Raw genomic sequence first — 19,981 nt, 5'->3', positions numbered from 1 at the left:
ACAATTACTAGTAGCTTTCATTTATGGTTATCAAAATGAAGCTTTAGGATTCGCCTCAATAGATACTGTTTCTAATAAGCATTAAAACAGAGTGTTTCTGTTTCACTTCCCTCTTTGTTGAAGGGTTGAGGTACGCTGCTTGAAAAAATTTTCAAAAGATTTAATGAACTACAATTTTTCGTAATTACTGTAATTGATATAACCTGATACGTTCACTTCAAGTGTTTGTTAATGGATCGGGCAGCCAAAAACACATTTTTAATCACATTTATCAACCGAAATTAGCAACTCGAATTTACTATAAGTACATAGATTTGCAAAAAAATATTAAAAAAATTATAGCTACTCAAACCAAACCATGGTCTAACTTATTAATCAAAAATCTTGATCAAACATATCACCTCAAAAACATGTTGTGGATTATTCAGACATACTTAAGAAGCAACCTCAGCTGACATTATTCCAAACAACACATTATCTTGCCAGTCAACTGCAGGATATAGAAATCAAGAGAAAATGAAAAGAAAACATCCTCATCGAAACAAGATATCCCAGTCAAAGGCTATTTAAATATTATGTATTCGAATCCAGAGAGATAAAGGCACCACTATCCTATTCCATTACTTGTCCTGTCAAGTGAATCTGAAGATGAAGTGAAATACGAATCTTTACACCTTAAGCAATCCAGATAACCGGTGCTAATACTTTCATTTGGAAGAAGATATTTCTTATGGTAAAGACGTTACTTTAGAATTGAAAGGGTTTTCCCAAAAATAAAGGTAGGATCTTTCAGGTTCTAAGCATTTTCAATCATACCATGAAATCATTCAATTGGGAAATATTTGGATGTCTAAACCTGGATTTTGGAGACTCATTTACGGATCTGGCCACGGTCCTACAGAAGGTTAAGCAAGTATAGTTGCTAAGTTATTTAGAGTAACCTGACAACAACACACAGGTAAATTACATAATTTAGCCCAGGTTATGTTCCTCCAAGAAAGATATCTCATCTGCCCCAAACCCAACAACGACGGAATAATTTATCCACTGTTCAGAAACATTCTTTGCACACCAAATAAGAAATAGATAATAAAATACTTCGTCTTTTTAGGCACATTTCCTTTGTTCCAATACTCAAACATGAAGGCGATTGAAGAATGGTTGAGGGATGTAGACCTATAACAGTGATACAGTTTGACTATCTCTTCTTTGGCTTTAGGAATGAGAAGGGAATTATTATCATTTCATATTTTTAACGACAGATGTTGAACTGGCGATGACTAGAAGACAGTTATTGGTAGCAATGTTTTCCAATCTTAAGCTAACGCGGCGTTTTACACAATTGACACAGTGGTGTTTAAAATGGGATTAATTATGGAAGTGCACAAATATACTCAATGAGGCTATAGCAGGCGGGTGAAGTTGTCTTGAGGAAAAGACATTATGCATATCTGTATAAAAAGCAAAAGCCATGATCTTTACCAGAAGAAGAAACATTAACTACCTAATCATACATATAGGAAGAGAAGCAATAATCTGTACGAAGTAGAACTTAAGGAACAGTTTAATATAAGACTTAGCTAGAAGGAACAAATTCGCGTATCAGCTGCTGGTGCGACAAAATCAGTTCTGCTTCATCTCAGACTAGAGTTCTTGTAATGTACCACGATACTTGATCGATTGATCCTCGATTAATTAATTGTAAACATTCCTGAGATAATTAATGATGATGAAAAAATTAAAGAAATTGATTTTGATATCTTTTGATGGTGATTCAAAGATACCAGGAAATAGAAAATGCTTGTTGGTGGGTGTCAAAATGATACTAATCGATTATAAACCCCTAAGAAGAAAAAAATTAATGAAATTGATTTTGTTGTTTTTTGAAAGAGTTTCAAAAATACCAAAAAATTAAAAAAGGTAGTTGGAGTATGTAAAAATTGTGTTAGTTGTGTTAGATTCTATTAGACTATAAACATCCAAAGGATACTTAACGATGATGAAAAAGTGAAAGAAATTGTTTTTGATGTTTTGTGAAAGGTTTTTCAAAGATACCAACAAATAGAAAATGGTGATACTTATAGCAAAATTAAGAGCTCGAAGATTTTTAATTCATAAACCTACCACGGTAAAGAAAATAATAGGGCCAATGCAAGAAAATAATATATGAAAATCAAGATACAGCCATGAATTGTATAGCGTTTATAAGGAGCCTTTTATCGGTTATGTGATTAAAATGGGAGAAGAGAGAATGCGTAAAGGACTAATCGGTAGAAGGATCCAAGGAGTGAGACCAACAGGGAGGCTGATGATGTGATGGGAGGATACAGTCAACCGGGACGCTAAGGAGATGGTCAGGGACAAAAACTGGAAGGAAGAAGTCAGAGAAAGGGAAAATTGGAGGTAAAGGCTAAGGCTCGATTTGAGCTGTAGAACCATAGAGAGAAAACATACAACTAAGAAATAGTACTCTAATAATGTTGCTGCCGCATGACTTAATTTGGAGCTGGGATTAGTTTTTATGCATTTAATACCAGTTTAATAACCAGCTTAATTTTAATACACCAGCTTACACGAAGACAAATGACTGGCGTTCCGTTTGCTAGAGGTGACACCATGTTTATGGAATATGCGGTAGATAGAAGGATGTGTTTTGCTCTCTTATTTACAGATGATTCCCTTAAGAATGATGCAAAGGCGGTCAGAAGGTATGGAATCTTTTTAGCATTTAAAACTCTTAGTGGCACTCCCACTCCGAATGTATATCTTTGTTGCCATTATGGAATAATTAAATCTTATTGACAACAAGGAACGACAAGTAATCCTATGCTGGATTATAAATTACAAATGTCTCTTGAATATTAAATATCTTCTTCATCAAAACAAGTCCAGTGAAGAACTGCCTGAAGATTGGAGAAAAATAGTTTAATAAAAAAAATTTATCATTATTATTTCAAATGTTAAAGCACCACATTGTGCAAAATGGAACACTACTATTTCCACGTCTTACATGTAGCGAGATGTACATAAGGATTAGCAGCTTTGCATACAGTTCTGGTCAACTCTAAAATATGCAGAGGAGTTCTCTGCGTGCAGCGGAATTGGCGATGTAGTTATCTGTGCGTGCTTGTCTACATCATGTCAAATTGTAAGAGAAGAAAATTAAATGAAGAAAACAATAATGTCCACTGCAAAAATACACAAACCATTTAGTGACATAGAAATAATTAAAGATAAATTATAGTATTGTTGATACAATTTCGACGACTTTAGTAAACATGCCTAACATGTTTTTCTACTTGTTTCTTATTTGCGCCCATATTTATTATGTGTCATCAATTGATCTGAAGGCAAATACAACGTTTATAGATAACTCTTCTGTTTGACCCAAAATCCCCCAAAATCACCCAAAATATAATGTAAAATTTGTAATCATCATAAATGAACTAAAAACCTCGTGCCCATCATCATGTTAATACAAAAATTTTTTTTAAACTTACCTTTTGGTCTTTCTCGATTAATTTGAACATTAATAGGATCATTTCCATTTAATCTATAAAGATGTAATTGTGTTGGTGTTGCAACTCTTTCTAAAACATTTTCCCAAAGTGGTGACATCCATTGCCCCGTTAAAGGATCATAAACTTTTCCGTTAGGCATATGTACAAGTGATGTGACTTGGTCTAACAAACCTCCGCAAAAATCAACTGGTAAATATAAATAAGGATTTGAGTCGTAAACTATATGACCATAAGGCGATCTCATTATTTCACGGATTCCTTCCCCATATTGATTGAAAATCATGACGGGAGTTCCGCATTGGTCCGTCGCCACGTAATATTTATGTCTATAAACTTGGGCGTAGATTAAATGACCGCGATCGTCGTAAACTAAAGACATTAACTTCCCGTCTCTTGGTGAATATATTTGGCTAACTTCGTTTGGTCGATCTTGGTTGTTATAAAAGAATTGGGTGACGTTGCCAAAGTTATCTTTACGAGTTGATAATCGATCAGCGTGGTCGTAAAAGTATCTTATATCAAATCGTCCTCTTTTAGTAGCTCTAACTAATAATCCTTTTGAGTTATAATGAAACTTTTCTTCCCTTGCATTTTGTACGACCAATCCACGAGTATCATATTTATATTGTCCTTCACCAAACTTAATAATCCTATCCATTGTATTATATTCCATTGGGATAATATTCCCTCGATAAGTCAACGATAACATATTTCCATTTTCATCGTATCTAAATCCCCATGGTTCTTGCGCTTCAACACCGAGAAGTTGACCATCGCAATCCCAAGTATAATTTTTAATATTGGTGTAAGTATTAACACCCACATTTCTTGTGTAAGTTCTAGTTTGCGAGATTCTTCCATGCATTTCATGGCTAAATTCCATCCGAAAAACTTCCATTCCATGGATGGTTAAAGCAACTTGTGTTTCTAAGTAGCGGGGATCGACGGTTCTTGAGAATAATGCGGTTCCGTCGTAAACGTGAGTCTCGTTATGTTTTGGTTTCGTTATTTTAAAGGGCCAAATTAGTTCTAAAGCTCCCGTTTTTACGTTGTAACCTAAATTGTATTGTTGAAGGTTTTGGCCGCCGATTCTTCCTTGGATATTAATTAGTCGATAATTACTATCGTAATCGTAAGTGAATTTAGCGTTGCTAAGACCTGTTTTAGCACCAAAATCGATTCTTTCTTCAACTAATAAACCACCGATATATTGGTAGTCCCAACGATATTCTAAATCTTGCTCAGTATGAAGAACTTGGCTTGGCATTCCTGTTGTTTCTGAGTAATGATAAATAGTTTTGCCATCTCCGTGAACGATTTCTATTAAGCGGTTATTTTTGGAGTATCTATAAACGACTCGAGCCCCCTCTCCGGGATATACTGTTTGTAATAGTTCACCTGAATGTGAAAAATGTTGTAAATAAGCTTTTATGCTTCCAGGTGGTGTGTAAGTGGCTCTAATAAATCCAATTGATGGTTGGACACTGAAAGAATGTTTCGTCCCACTTGGTAAAGTAATATGTCTTAAACCACCATCATCGTCGTAACTCAATAAGAAATTTCTTTGACTCGCCAACGTTATTTTTGAGATCATATTCCAATCGTTGTAAAAAAACATTTGTGTTCCATCTTGCGAACTTGTTATTTCCGATAATAAACCATGTCGATCATAACTATATTTTAACTCAGAAACGCCCCATTTCCATCCATCTATCCTATTAAAACCATCGTAAGAAATATTCAAAGCTTCGGCTCCTCCCCCAGGTGTATAAGACAAAGGTAAACCCGCGGGATCATAAGTTATCGAAAGTAAAGGTTGCTTTTCTTTGTCATAGAAGATTTCACGACTTGTAAATTGATCGAATTCAACTCCAAGAACTTTAGTGTTGTTTACGATAATTTCTCTATTAAGAGTTTGTTGAGGATTTCTTACATCACCCACCAAACTAAACGTGGTGGACATAAAGTTTTGGACGCCATCTCCAAACGTAGTTACTTGTTCCGACCAAACTGGGAGCATTTCAGCTTCGACGGGGAGTGCTGCTTCAAGAAGAGGATGACGGGCTATTGCCGACACCACAATTGAACCTCCTGAAGCTGTGTTTACGATTAATGTTGAGTTCATTAAGGTTAAAATTTCTGAGTGTTCTGATTCTAAAAAAAATAATTAAATTTAAATAAGTATGGTTTCACTGGTCTACAGTGGTTTTGTTGCCCTAGATATAAGATTGATTTTGGATATATTTATGCTCACAATTCATGAAACTATCAATGATTTTGTAAGATTTGCTCTCGTTTTCTTTTAAATCTTTATTTTCATTTTACATTACAAAAATCGGAAAACAAGAAACAACATAACAGATATATTTATAATGTCAGTTTTGTTTTGAAAAATTAAGATACATTCAAATAAATAGAGAGGAAAATGTCGAAAACATATGTTATATTTCCATAAAACACCTTTTATGAGCTTTTCTCTTTTTAAGGACCAGCAGTAATCGGCCATCATGTGACAATCCCATCGACCCTGATACCTTTCCTCCATCACTTTTAGATCCTGGTGGAACCGCTCTCCCTGTTCCTCACTATAATTTCCTAAATTATGCGGAAATTTATCCAGATGATTGCGGAGATAGTGTAACTTGATACTCATATTTGCCCCTAGAGTCTGAAATTTTGTTCAGCATATTTTGTACAATTTCTTCATAATTTGGTGCTTTATGGTTATCTAGGAAATTTTCGACTACCAACACAAAACTTTTCCAAGCTTTACTTTTCGGAACATTCATAACTTTAATAAAATCTGTGTCATGTCATACAGAAATTTCTTTCATCAATTGCCGTATTTGAGAACCATCAAATATTCCACAAATGAAGCAAGGGCATTTCGTGTATCCACTTTGTTAAAAAATTATCCACCAAGTAAAAAATTAACCATTTTCAAATCCACACAGATCGGCCATTGATGCTCCGAGTAGTTAATTTTTCTAACACTAATTTTACATTTTCATATTCTTCTTTGAGTTTTGTTGAATGGGCAATTGGACCTGAAGCAAATTTATTTCCATTGTGCAGTAAAACGCATTTTAAACTTCTCTTACAACTGTTAATAAAAAGGGCCACTCAGTAGGTTTGTATTCCTTTAAACCCATGTCTAGTAGCTGCTTCGCGATAGCATTACAGTACACCAGTCCTTCATTTTCACAAAAAATTGTAATAACTCACTTTCTCGCGTTCTGTGTGTTGTAATTGTTACTGTTGGAGCCAATAAATTATTTTCTTTCAATCTTGAGGCTACCAGTTCTGATCCTTGTTTTGATAAATTAGAAAGATTACGTATTAAATCACTCAGTTCATTTTGAGAAAATAACCTCGGCGTAGATGTTTCACCCTCCTATTCACTTCCACTGGTAGACGGTCCTAATTCCTGTGAATTTGGCAACATCATTGTTTCTGAGGGTATGCGAATTACTTTTGAAACGTAAATAGGCCGAGGGAGATTATCACTGTGTAGAACAAGACATTTTGTAGACTGTAAGTCTGGATATCTCCACGTGTTTCGTGATCACATACAAGAGAACTACCTGTTCTCCGAGTAATCGTGCAGTAATCGTGGTTTTCTATTTAGCTTTATTGTTAAATCAGTTGAACACAGTAATGAATTGAACTATTTGACAAAACTAATATTTATTCAAGGACAGTAGAATCTAACAGGACTGCTACATCCATTGTTGTGACAACCTGCCCGCAAACTACGTCACACCATTTTCCATGCCCAGCTGTTGTTATGGTCTATGCGTTTGCTGTGTATTTTTAGAGGTTATATCCTAGACGTATTCATATTATTTTTGAAGTTTTATGTTTTTAGACGTATTAATGTCTATCATATAACCTCTAAAAACGCAGAGAGTTACCAGGCGTGGCAAATAGTGTGACGTAGACTGCGGGCAACCAATCCCTAGTGGACTACAAAAATACAATGGATGTAGCAGTCCTGTTAGATTCTACAGTCCTTGATATTTATTAATGATGTTTTTTTTGTGTCGTTTGACATTGTTGCTAACGGACGAACGACAAGTTACAACTATTTTGCGTTTTGCACATCGCGTTTTCCGAACAGCGTCACTCTCGCACTTATCACTATCCTCTTCAACCATTAGAGACTTTTCTCTTCTCACATCAGGATATCTATAGTTTTTCCTATAACTTGAGAAAAATCGATAGAAACGGCTTGCATCGTTGATATTTATCATCGACACAATTGGTTTTTTCTTTCTTTCAGCATAAATTTCTTCTTCATTTTCGTTTGGTTCAATCCCAGGCCATTCATTTGGAGGTTTCATTGATGTGAAGTGAGTTCTCTGATCTCGTTCACCCTGTTCCACACGAAAGTTGACCATTCTTCACGATGTTTTATCCATCCAAGCACCGTGGTAGAGTCAGTCCAGAAATAAACATCTTCAACGACGTTTAAGGTTTCTTGCACGCTTATAGTAAGTCGGGCACCAATTGTAGTCGCTAACAATTCCAGTCTTGGAATTGACATCTTCTTGATCGCCGCCACTCTCAACCTAGCTTGTAACAAGAATATTTTGACCCCTTCACAAGTTTCAACTCTCAAAAAGACAGCCGCAGCATAAGCGCTACCGCTAGCATCGCAGAATGTGTGTAGCGATGACCTGTAGTTCTCGTTTGGCCCCATTCTTATACACCTGAGAACCTCTATACGAAAAATGATTGGCAATTCGCTCGCCCCTTTTCATGAACATTTTGTTCGTTTCATCATCTATCTCCTCATCCCATCCAATTTTATTCTTCCACATTTTCTGCAAAATCAGCTTAGGGTACAAAGTTGTGGGGCTCTGGTTACTTTAATTGGATCGAATATTCGCTGAGCGTAAGAAAGAACAATTCTCTTCGTAATCACGCCATTCGTTGTCTTAGGTATATAACAAAACATTAGAGTGTCATGTCTTGTATTCCAATTTAATCCCAATAATGGTACAATGTGATCTTCCAAACTTTCTATCTTGCTACACTCCCACCCTGTCAACTCAAACCCACCTTCGGCCATCAGTGCAGTGGCTTCTCTTACGAAAAGATATTTTGTTTGCTCTACATAAAATGCTTTTCTTAATATTTTTCAATATGTTGCTCTAAAGTAGTGCCGAGTAGAAAAGAACTTGAATTCACGTCAAATACCACCCTTTGGTGACGATGTAGTAAATCTTTTCCTTCGTCTGTCTTCCATATGAATCTCAGGAAATCTCTATCCCTGATATTCAGGCTAATTTGTAAAAACGCTTTTCTGATATCCGATATTACTCCAACCCTTTCTATTCTAAAGCGTAACAACACATCAGGAATCAACTCAATCAAATTTACCTTTCTCCAAGCAATTGTTTAGAGATTGTCTTCCGTTTTCCTTGGGTGAAGCATCAAATACCGGACGCACCTTATTTGTTTTACTGGACTCTTTGAATACGGGTCGATGCGGTAAATAATGTGCGGTATTGTCGATTTCATGTTGGGATATCTTTTCTATAATCCCTTCCGACAACCTCTGTGCAAATACATCAACGTATCGTTCAACGTCCCCAGTTGCTTGAAGTTTATTGTATACAGATTGAAGTCTCCTCTTCGCCAAATTGTAATTATTCGGTAATGGTGGATGTCTTTCCTTCCAAGGCAACCTCATACCGTCCTTCTTCATTTATCACCGTCGTCTCCTTAAACAATGTTTTAACTGCCTTTTCTAATTCAACTTTAGAGCGGTTCTCTTTTGGATCCGAAATATCCTAGTACATCCAGCTGCCAAAGTTTTGAAATCGGCATATCTTTTGTCAACACGTGCTAGTGGCAAAAATGTTACCTTTTGAAACTTTTGTCGTTTTTACTTTTCCCATAACTGTCCACCCGAGTAATGTCTCCAACGCTACGAGCCCACATTTCAACTCCAGTTTCTTACCGGAAAGTAGTTTCCCAACAACATCTGCTCCTATCAATAGGGATACTTCACGGCAATCGCCCGTGTCACTCAATTTAATACCAGCGTTTTTAAATTTCGTCGTCCAAGCTCCATTAAAAACATTGGGAATTGCGGAACATATAGTCGGCTGATCTAGAACTTCAAATCTACAGGCAAATTTACCATCAAGACGCACCAATCTTATTTCATAGCATCGATGTTCTTGTGCTTTAGTTTGAGTTCTTCCAAATAAGGCACGAACAATTCTTTCTGTTCATTTTGTCCGACACTTTATTTCGGCGGCAACAGATTTCAGAGCATAAGACCTTTGAGATCCAGTATCTATAATAGCCCGAACTTTCTTCTCTCCACCAGATCTTTACCACAAGAGTCTGCAGAAAAACGTACATGTTTGTGCAATTACTCAAATTTACATCTTCGGTATAATTTCACGCGACATCTTCTACTTAAATGTTAAATTGTGAGCATCAAAAACAGATCCTTTTGTTATTCAAAATCTTTTTCTTTTCGTTTAAATCTATTTTCTGCGCTTTAAAACATTTGTCCGTAACATGATTCCCTTCACAAAAAAACACACTTGCTTGCAAGCCCATTGTTGATGAGCCCCGCTGCTGTGGCTTGTGTTAGTTCCACATTCTTTACCTTCGCAGGCTTTCTTTTGGTTTCTACGCCAAAACCCTCCACCGCCAAAGCGATCCGCTCTTCTCCTTCTACCTCGGCTTTCAAAAACACCATAAGGCGATTGAGCCTAGTCTTTGACGGTTTACTTGCTTTATCTGTGAGTTTCGGTGTCCTTTGCCAGACACGTAACAATTCCTCTGGTAAGCAGGAATTCCTCGACAAGCGGATACAACATGGCCGCACAAGTGTCGGTAGTAATTCCCAGCGTTTTTAAGGGTCTTTAGTTGTGTTTCTAATCTGTTATACAGTGTTGTAATCTGGCATTTTCCACCGCGACCCATTGGGTTATTGAGCACTAACTGAAGCAATTCCCTAACATAGACTTCCACGAGCATGTCGTTTCTTCCAAAACACGTTTCCGAGGTCTCAATTGCTTTCACATAATTGTCCGCGGTCGGGGGAAAACTGTCTATTAAATCTTTGGCCCTCGAGTTTGGTATATTTGCGGAAATTAAATATTGAAATTTATCTTCCGGTGCTAAATACTCATCCAATACATTTTTTTCTTTCAATCTTGAGGCTAACAGTTCTGATCCTTGTTTTGATAAATTGAGATCACGTATTAAATCACTGAGTTCGTTTTGAGAAAATAACTTCGGCGTAGATGCTTCACCCTCCTACTCACTTCCACTGGTAGACTGTCCCGATTTCTGTCAATTTGGTAACATCATTGTTTCTGAGGGCATGCGAATTACTTTTGAAACGTAAATAGGCCAAGGGAGATTTTCACTGTGCAGAACAGGACATTTTGTGGACTGTAAGTCTGGATATCTTCACGTCTGATTTCGATTAAAACCTTTAGCATCTACTACGCAAAAGTAACAATCATCGAAATGATTCTTAGCATAGATTCTTAGGCTCCATCCAGATCATAGGAATACCAAAATCTAATCCAGAACGTTCTCCTTTTTTCCACAACCGTAAAGACTCAACACAGGACTTAGAAACTTTATGAGGAACCCATGATTCATCTAGTTTGTCCATTTTAAAAACGAAATATTCAGCATAAATCTCCTTTACAAAGTCTGTGATATTTCTTTTTTGTTTTTTCGTTATATAAACACCGCAAATATGGTCACAAAATAATATGGTCACAAAATAAATCACTACTATATTTACACTTTCTTCGTGACGAACTCATGTTTTAAAAGACAAGACAAATATATTAGAATGGACATTCAGTAATTGAAACAAAATATATAACACATGATAACACTTGTTAAATAATTGAGATCTCAGCTGTTCTGCTGAGCAAGGGGTCTGAGAGTAAGGATCACGTGATGTTTGTATGCGCGAAAAAGTTGCGCAGAAACCTAATCATGACTGGGAAAATAAATTTTATTACTAACAAACTGAAAATTGTTCAAAATATAAGATATGTAAAAATCATAAAAAACAAGAGCACATTCAGTACTTTCATAAATATATTCGTAATCTGGGCACTTGAAAACATAAAAATTTGTAAAGATATCCAGGGCAACAAAAAAAAAATTTTTATTAAAAGAATAAAAAGTAACTTACTATCGGTTATGATGGCTTTTTTATTAGTTTTTCCGGTTACGCAAATTTCTGTTGGTGGTTTCGATGTTGTTACAACTAATCCTCCATTTTCTGCTAAATCTGATTTTAAATTAAGAACTTCTCCACTTGGTAAAATCACTGCTGTTGTTCTTCCAAGACCGTCATATTGATACATATAAGTTTCACCACCCTATAAAAAAATAATTAAGAAAAATTTTAAATCATATTAATTAAAATTAACCCACCCCTGATCTACTTGTTAATAATCCACTATTCATATCATAATCCAACTCAATTTCCGACCTCCCCTTTTCGCTCAATTTCACCAAATATCCAACACCAGAAATTTTCAACTCAGATTTATGATCCTGCGTATTCTCGATAGAACTAACAGCGTTGCTGTAATCTCTCAAGAATTGTATTTTATTTCCGGAGCTATCAGTAACTGTGGATAATTTTCCAAAACTAGTATTTTTTGAGTATAAAAATGAGTATCTCGTTTTTCCCGATGCCAAATCTTTCGTGGCGACGTGTTGCCCGTATCGATTGAAAACGTACACTTCTTCCGTTGCTGGATAAGGTATATGAAATTCCCCGTTTTCATCGTGAGATGGTAAATAATGTTCTAAAGCTAAAATGTGTAAAGATCCTTGATCGGCAACGTGAAGAACTCCACCAGGTGAAACGGTTAATGCAGAAATCGCTTGAAACTTTGCGTTCGATGATAACAAAGTTTCTGCGTTACTTGTTGTTACATCAGCTCCGCAAATACACGCTGTAGGCATTTCTTGCATTTTTCTTGGATTAGCTGTGGTGATGCTTGTGTTGCAATCGCAATTATTTTTCATTTTCTCTTGAGTTTTTCCAGCAAAATGAGTTATTTGTCCAGAAGAATCAATCATTCTTATATAATTAACCCTTCTTGTATCAGCCTCAGCTATGTAAAGATCACCATTTGGTGAAAAAGCCAATGCTAAAACCGTCCCTAATATATCTTCAGGAAGCGGCAAACTCGTTGAATTTGTTTCCGTTGAGTGACAATGAAGAGGAGTTCCAGCCACCACTTTCAATTTCATATCGGCGGTTAATTTCAAAACGAGTCGATCGTCAATGAAATGAAGCGAACCATCTAATGGACTCAAAGAAATTCCAGTTGGCCATTGTAATTGAGCTTTCGAGGCGGGAATAGCCCCTTTACATGGAATTGGAGACCAATGATTGTGATGGCCATGACTTCCTATTAATGTGTGGATAAATCCTCTTGGGTCAACAGCTCGAATGTTTGTTCCATCAGCTATGTACATGGTTTTATCAGCTGCTATTGCTATTCCTTTTGGATGAGATAATCTTGCGTGTTTCGCAGAGCCTTCATCACCGCAGTTGCTGTCATCTCCTGGAATGCATCTTTCACCATTTCCAACAACCTAAAAGAAAATAAATTAATAAAGATTAATTTGGACTGATGAGGATGATTTCTTACAGGTTCGCTATTAATACTTGGATCTTGGACAGGTTCCAAAGAGATAACCTTTAAAATTTGGTGTTTTTCTGGATCGGAAACGTATAAATGACCATCAGCTGGTGATATAGTTAAATAATATTGATAAGCGACTTGAGTGGCTCTAAAATAGAATAAATTTTAATTTTGAATTGACTTATATTATTTTATTTCTACCTTAGTTGCAGCACTGTATAAACATTTCCTTCTGGTGTAATCCTTCTAACTAAATTAAAATCGCCTACATAAATACTTCCATCTGGGCCACTTGCTAATGATCCAGGGGTTAATAACTTAGCATCTTTAGCTGGTCCCCCACATTGTCCAGGACAATCCAAAGTTCTTTGCAATCCCGTTCCCATCACAACATTAACAGTTCGTGGATATTCTTTGAGATGAAGCGTAGAACCATCCCCTTTTTGTAAAATTCCTTCGTGGAAGTTATAATGATGATGGATATCGAGCCCCCACCCACCAATATCCGAAATATCAACTTCGAATCCTTTCAATCTGGCAGTTTGTGTTTCCCAAACTGGATCTAAACACGTTGTGTGTTGATAACCGATAGAAATTTTTGCCAAAGCAATCCCGTAAACTTTTTGTTTGTAAACGTTTCGTTTGTTCCATGCGAATGTGTGTTTTAAATCCGGATCGGCTTCGTAGGTTTTCACGTGAAGCGAACCTTCGACCTCAACTCTAACGTAGACGTGAGTTAAAGTCTTCGGTATAACGTGTCCGGTGAGTTTCATGTGGATCGTGCTTAAATAGCCAGTAGCTTGGGAGCTTTGGTACATTAGATGGAGATCAGAACCTGGGATCGGTATCGATTCTTGGACGATTTGAGTTTCGGAAAAGATCACACTTTGACCGGCTAAACCGCCGACCGCTTCTGGCATCCAAGTTCCGGTTATTACCGGTTTTAAAATCTCCGGATCGTGAGTTGAACATGTTTCCGGTAAATCTCCACTCAATGTGAATAATGAACGAGTTACACCGGGGAAGTTTATTGCAGGATTTCTGTTTGATGTAAAACAAAAATTTTTTTTAGTCATGTTTATTTTATCTCGTTTGATGTGATTAAAAGGTTTTTTTTATTAATAACGAATGAATTCAATTTAATTTGAATGTTTGTCATGTCAACTATTTCCAACATATTCGTTATTTGTTTAATCTTTAAATATATTGAGTGACGTTATTTTTATTTCATCAAAACATTTAATCTCAAAATTTACCTAGTGTGTATCCTAGTGGATTCGTGTTCTTCGCTGAGTTGCATATGTACCGGTGGTAAAACGACGATTTGGTTCCAAGGCACGAACACTGTCCTCGTGAGGGGTTTAAAAGGTGACCTCTGGAACTGCAATGTAACAGCCCCGCCGCCGTTCACCAGCACGTCGAACCTGCAGAAGCATACATAGAGAAGGAGCCGACAAGCCATTAACAATGCGCGACATGAAACGACGGTCCCGCAATTAAATTATTAACGAAAATTGGGTTTCCCCCGAAGAGGAGAGTTACCCCTGTCTCCTTTCTCATCGTATTCCTCGAGCTCATTTCGCGGTCGCCCACCCCCAAAAGTCGACGGTGGAGGTTGCGAAGCTAGCCAACTTCTTCCTTCTCTTATTTCTCGGCGCGTTTGCTTACTAATTAACGTTTTCGATGCTACGCGACGGAACCGAGACCGGGTCTAACTAACCCTTAAGTTTAATATGCAATTCAAATCTTTGAATTCGAGGAAAAGGACTATGAAATTGTCTTTTTACATCAAAAAGTGTTAATATTAAAGATCTCATTCACTTTTGTTATGAATAAAGAGTAATTTTGTTAAGGTTTAATGAGTTTGTATTAGTGGTGGAATAGATATCTGGCAGCTATCCGGCTTATTCGGCCATTTTTTCAAATCCGGCCGGATACCAAATAGTTACCAAATATCCGGCTTTGGCAGGATATTAAAAACCTATTACTTAGTACTCCACCATTCACAGGAACTAGTATCTCTTTTAGGTGCTGAACGTTGCAGATAATAATCAAGTTCAACCCCTATATGACATTTTTCATTGAATACAACTTTATTTATATCAGGTTTTTCATTAACATTACTAACAGAACTGTCGCTGTTATCATTTTCGATTATTAATTAAAGTATCCTCTTTTTAATGCAACAAGCCGTTTTGAAAAATCACTTTCAGTTCTAGAGAAATAAATTTTTGAAATGATTTTGTAATTATCTTTATTCTTTATTGTGCTAATAAGAAACTTACACTCTTTACACTCGTCAATCTGTAGTACAATAAAATATCAATTAATTAATTAAAATATAATAAAACGACCCTACAAACCACAAAATTACAGTATACAAAAAAAGAGAAAATGAATCTCAAGCACTAAATAGGTCTACGGAGGTCTCAAGGAATTCCCGTATAGAATAGAATCCCTTCTTTAGCAAGAATGTTTTTAACCTCCCAAGCAACTCGTCCGCTGGAAGAGCTCTCACACTATGTGGCAGGTGATTATACAATTTCTGTCCCATGTATATAGGACCTGATTGTGTCTTGCATAACCGCGCAAAGTCTGGGTAGAGGTCTTCTCTCCCACGCGTTTCATACGGGTGAATATCACCGTGCATCCTTAAGGAGTTCATGCTGTCCAAGATGTATCCCACGCAGCGAAGGACGTACAGAGATGGAATGGTGAGTATAGACTGCGCAATAAAATCATTTCTGCAATCATCACGATAACCTAAACCCGTTACTATTCTTACCGCCCTGCGCTGCAGCCCGAAAATGTGAGCAGCTTCAGGGGCTGCTCCCCATGCTAGTATAGAGTAAGACAGTATGGAATGAACAAATGCAAAATAAGCACTTTTTACTACTTTTGGCGTAACAGTTACTGCAAGCCGCCTTAGGAGAAATATATTACGGTTAACTTTTTTGCCCATCTCCACACTATGTTCGTGAAAACGCAACGCAGGAGCGGCGATGTAGAGGCCCAAAAACTTGGTTACATCGGGACAAGGAGCGTCGATCTGCTTCAATGTGAATGGAAGTGTGACAGTTTTATTTTCATTAAGACAAAGCTCGTTCGCAAGGCACCAGTCCCGCGCCCTCGACAGAGCCAACTCAGCCCCACTAGCAGTATCCTCCCGATTTCTACTTCTTATTAAGACTGTAGCATCATCAGCATATAGGATGCAATCACAGTTATCAAGACCTGCTTTTATGTAATAAGCAAAATCATTGAAGAACAACAGAAATAAGAGAGGGCCCAGGATTGATCCTTGTGGTACCCCTCTCACTAGCGGCAAGGAGTCAGATGTAGAGTTATTAACTCTTGTCACCTGCGTCCTCCCGTTTGCCGATTAAGTTTTAAAAATTCGTATAAAATCGATTTCTTGGAATATAAGTATGAAAATTTCCCAAAGTGTTAATAAGAGTGTCCTCTTTCCAATGAACCAACACGTTTTGAAAAATAACTTTTAGTTATTGAGAAAACAATATTTAAAGTTTTGATAAAATTTTCGATGTTGCAATTTTCACCGATAACTTTCAAAATTCGCTATAAAATTAATTTCTTGAAGGATCCTTGTGGAAATATCACCAATTATTAATTAAAGAATCCTCTTTTTAATGCAAAAAGCCGTTTGAAAAATCACTATCAGTTCTTGAGAAATAAATTTTTGAAATGATCGACAATTTTTTCGAATTTTGCAGTTTTCGCCGATTAAGTTTTAAAAATTCGTATAAAATCCTTTTCTTGGAATATGAGTATGAAAATTACCCAAAATGTTAATAAGAGTGTCCTATTTTCAATGAACCAACACGTTTTGAAAAATAATTTTCTGTTTTTGAGAAAACAATATTTAAAGTTTTGATAAAATTTTCGATGTTGCAATTTTCATCGATACGTTTCAAAATTCGCTATAAAATTCATGTCTTGAAGGATCCTTGTGGAAATATTACCATTATTAATTAAAGTATCCTCTTTTTAATGTAAAACCCGTTTTGAAAAACCACTTTCAGTTATTGAGAAAAAAATTTTTTAAATGATCGACAATTTTCTCGAATTTTGCAATTTTCGCCGATTAAGTTTTAAAAATTCGTATAAAATCCAGTTCTTCCAATATGAGTATGAAAATTTCCCAAAGTATTAATAAAAGTGTCTTCTTTCCAATGAACCAACCCGTTTTGAAAAACAGTTTTTAGTTTTTGAGAAAACAATATTTAAAGTTTTGATAAAATTTTCGATGTTGCAATTTTCATCGATAAGTTTCAAAATTCGCTATAAAATTCATTTCTTGAAGGATCCTTGTGGAAATATTACCAATTATTAATTAAAGTATCCTCTTTTTAATGTAAAACCCGTTTTGAAAAATCACTTTCAGTTATTGAGAAAAAAATTTTTGAAATGATCGGAAATTTTTAAGAATTTTGCAGTTTTCGCCGATTAAGTTTTAAAAATTCGTATAAAATCCATTTCTTGGAATATGAGTATGAAAATTTCCCAAAGTGTTAATAAGAGTGTGCTCTTTCCAATGAACCAACACGTTTTGAAAAATAACTTTCAGTTTTGGAGAAAACAATACTTAAAGTTTTGATAAAATTTTCGATGTTGCAATTTTCATCGATACGTTTCAAAATTCGCTATAAAATTAATTTCTTGAAGGATCCCTGTGGAAATATCACCAATTATTAATTAAAGAATCCTCTTTTTAATGCAACAAGCGGTTTTGAAAAATCACTTTCAGTTCTTGAGATATAAATTTTTGAAATGATCGACAATTTGTTCGAATTTTGCAGTTTTCGCCGATTAAGTTTTAAAAATTCGTATAAAATCCATTTTTTGGAATATGAGTATGAAAATTTCCCAAAGTGTTAATAAGAGTGTCCTATTTCCAATGAACCAACACGTTTTGAAAAATAACTTTCAGTTTTGGAGAAAACAATACTTAAAGTTTTGATAAAATTTTCGATGTTGCAATTTTCATCGATACGTTTCAAAATTCGCTATAAAATTAATTTCTTGAAGGATCCTTGTGGAAATATCACCAATTATTAATTAAAGAATCCTCTTTTTAATGCAACAAGCGGTTTTGAAAAATCACTTTCAGTTCTTGAGATATAAATTTTTGAAATGATCGACAATTTTTTCGAATTTTGCAGTTTTCGCCGATTAAGTTTTAAAAATTCGTATAAAATCCATTTCTTGGAATATGAGTATGAAAATTTCCCAAAGTGTTAATAAGAGTGTCCTCTTTCCAATGAACCAACACGTTTTGAAAAATAACTTTTAGTTATTGAGAAAACAATATTTAAAGTTTTGATAAAATTTTCGATGTTGCAATTTTCATCGATAACTTTCAAAATTCGCTATAAAATTAATTTCTTGAAGGATCCTTGTGGAAATATCACCAATTATTAATTAAAGAATCCTCTTTTTAATGCAAAAAGCCGTTTGAAAAATCACTATCAGTTCTTGAGAAATAAATTTTTGAAATGATCGACAATTTTTTCGAATTTTGCAGTTTTCGCCGATTAAGTTTTAAAAATTCATATAAAATCCTTTTCTTGGAATATGAGTATGAAAATTACCCAAAATGTTAATAAGAGTGTCCTATTTCCAATGAACCAACACGTTTTGAAAAATAACTTTCAGTTTTTGAGAAAACAATATTTAAAGTTTTGATAAAATTTTCGATGTTGCAATTTTCATCGATACGTTTCAAAATTCGCTATAAAATTCATGTCTTGAAGGATCCTTGTGGAAATATTACCAATTATTAATTAAAGTATCCTCTTTTTAATGTAAAACCCGTTTTGAAAAATCACTTTCAGTTATTGAGAAAAAAATTTTTGAAATGATCGGAAATTTTTAAGAATTTTGCAGTTTTCGCCGATTAAGTTTTAAAAATTCGTATAAAATCCATTTCTTGGAATATGAGTATGAAAATTTCCCAAAGTGTTAATAAGAGTGTGCTCTTTCCAATGAACCAACACGTTTTGAAAAATAACTTTCAGTTTTGGAGAAAACAATACTTAAAGTTTTGATAAAATTTTCGATGTTGCAATTTTCATCGATACGTTTCAAAATTCGCTATAAAATTAATTTCTTGAAGGATCCTTGTGGAAATATCACCAATTATTAATTAAAGAATCCTCTTTTTAATGCAACAAGCGGTTTTGAAAAATCACTTTCAGTTCTTGAGATATAAATTTTTGAAATGATCGACAATTTTTTCGAATTTTGCAGTTTTCGCCGATTAAGTTTTAAAAATTCGTATAAAATCCATTTCTTGGAATATGAGTATGAAAATTTCCCAAAGTGTTAATAAGAGTGTGCTCTTTCCAATGAACCAACACGTTTTGAAAAATAACTTTCAATTTTTGATAAAACAATATTTAAAGTTTTGATAAAATTTTCGATGTTGCAATTTTCATCAATAAGTTTCAAAATTCGCTATAAAATTCATTTCTTGAAGGATCCTTGTGGAAATATCACCAATTATTAATTAAAGTATATTCTTTTTAGAGGGCTTGCTTCGTTAGTTAAATTAGCATCAAAAAAATTCATTTTGTATTTTGGATCCAAATAAGTTGACATATCTTATCTTATCAGCTTTCTTATTAATTTCATTTTTATTCAAATATCGCAATAATGTGGCAATGTAGGGTATCACTTCAGAAATGCACCAAAAATTATAACCATAATGGCCGGATAGATATGCCGGATATCCGGCCGAAGGGGGTGCCGACTTTTCGCAAAATATCTATCCGT

The 19,981-nt window shown here is 35.2% G+C and overlaps 1 protein-coding gene across 4 annotated transcripts in view; it reads right to left on the bottom strand.

Annotated features, from left to right (window-relative positions):
• LOC111424234 (tenascin accessory) overlaps positions 1-19,981 on the bottom strand; it is a 595,836-nt gene that overhangs the window by 7,727 nt on the left and 568,128 nt on the right. For all 4 annotated transcript variants that reach the window (XM_071200222.1, XM_071200223.1, XM_071200224.1 and 1 more), the window contains 6 exons: positions 14,443-14,610; positions 13,388-14,227; positions 13,193-13,334; positions 11,958-13,136; positions 11,713-11,902; positions 3,501-5,675 (listed from right to left, as the gene is read on the bottom strand). In XM_071200222.1, the coding sequence (XP_071056323.1) occupies positions 3,501-5,675; positions 11,713-11,902; positions 11,958-13,136; positions 13,193-13,334; positions 13,388-14,227; positions 14,443-14,610 (4,694 nt within the window). The remainder of the gene's footprint in view (positions 1-3,500; positions 5,676-11,712; positions 11,903-11,957; positions 13,137-13,192; positions 13,335-13,387; positions 14,228-14,442; positions 14,611-19,981) is intronic.

The sequence above is a fragment of the Onthophagus taurus genome, chromosome 11 (assembly GCF_036711975.1).
Source record: "Onthophagus taurus isolate NC chromosome 11, IU_Otau_3.0, whole genome shotgun sequence".
Classification (NCBI taxonomy): Eukaryota; Metazoa; Arthropoda; class Insecta; order Coleoptera; family Scarabaeidae; genus Onthophagus; species Onthophagus taurus.
Note: the sequence above shows the minus strand (reverse complement) of the source record. Positions and strands in the feature narration are given on the sequence as shown.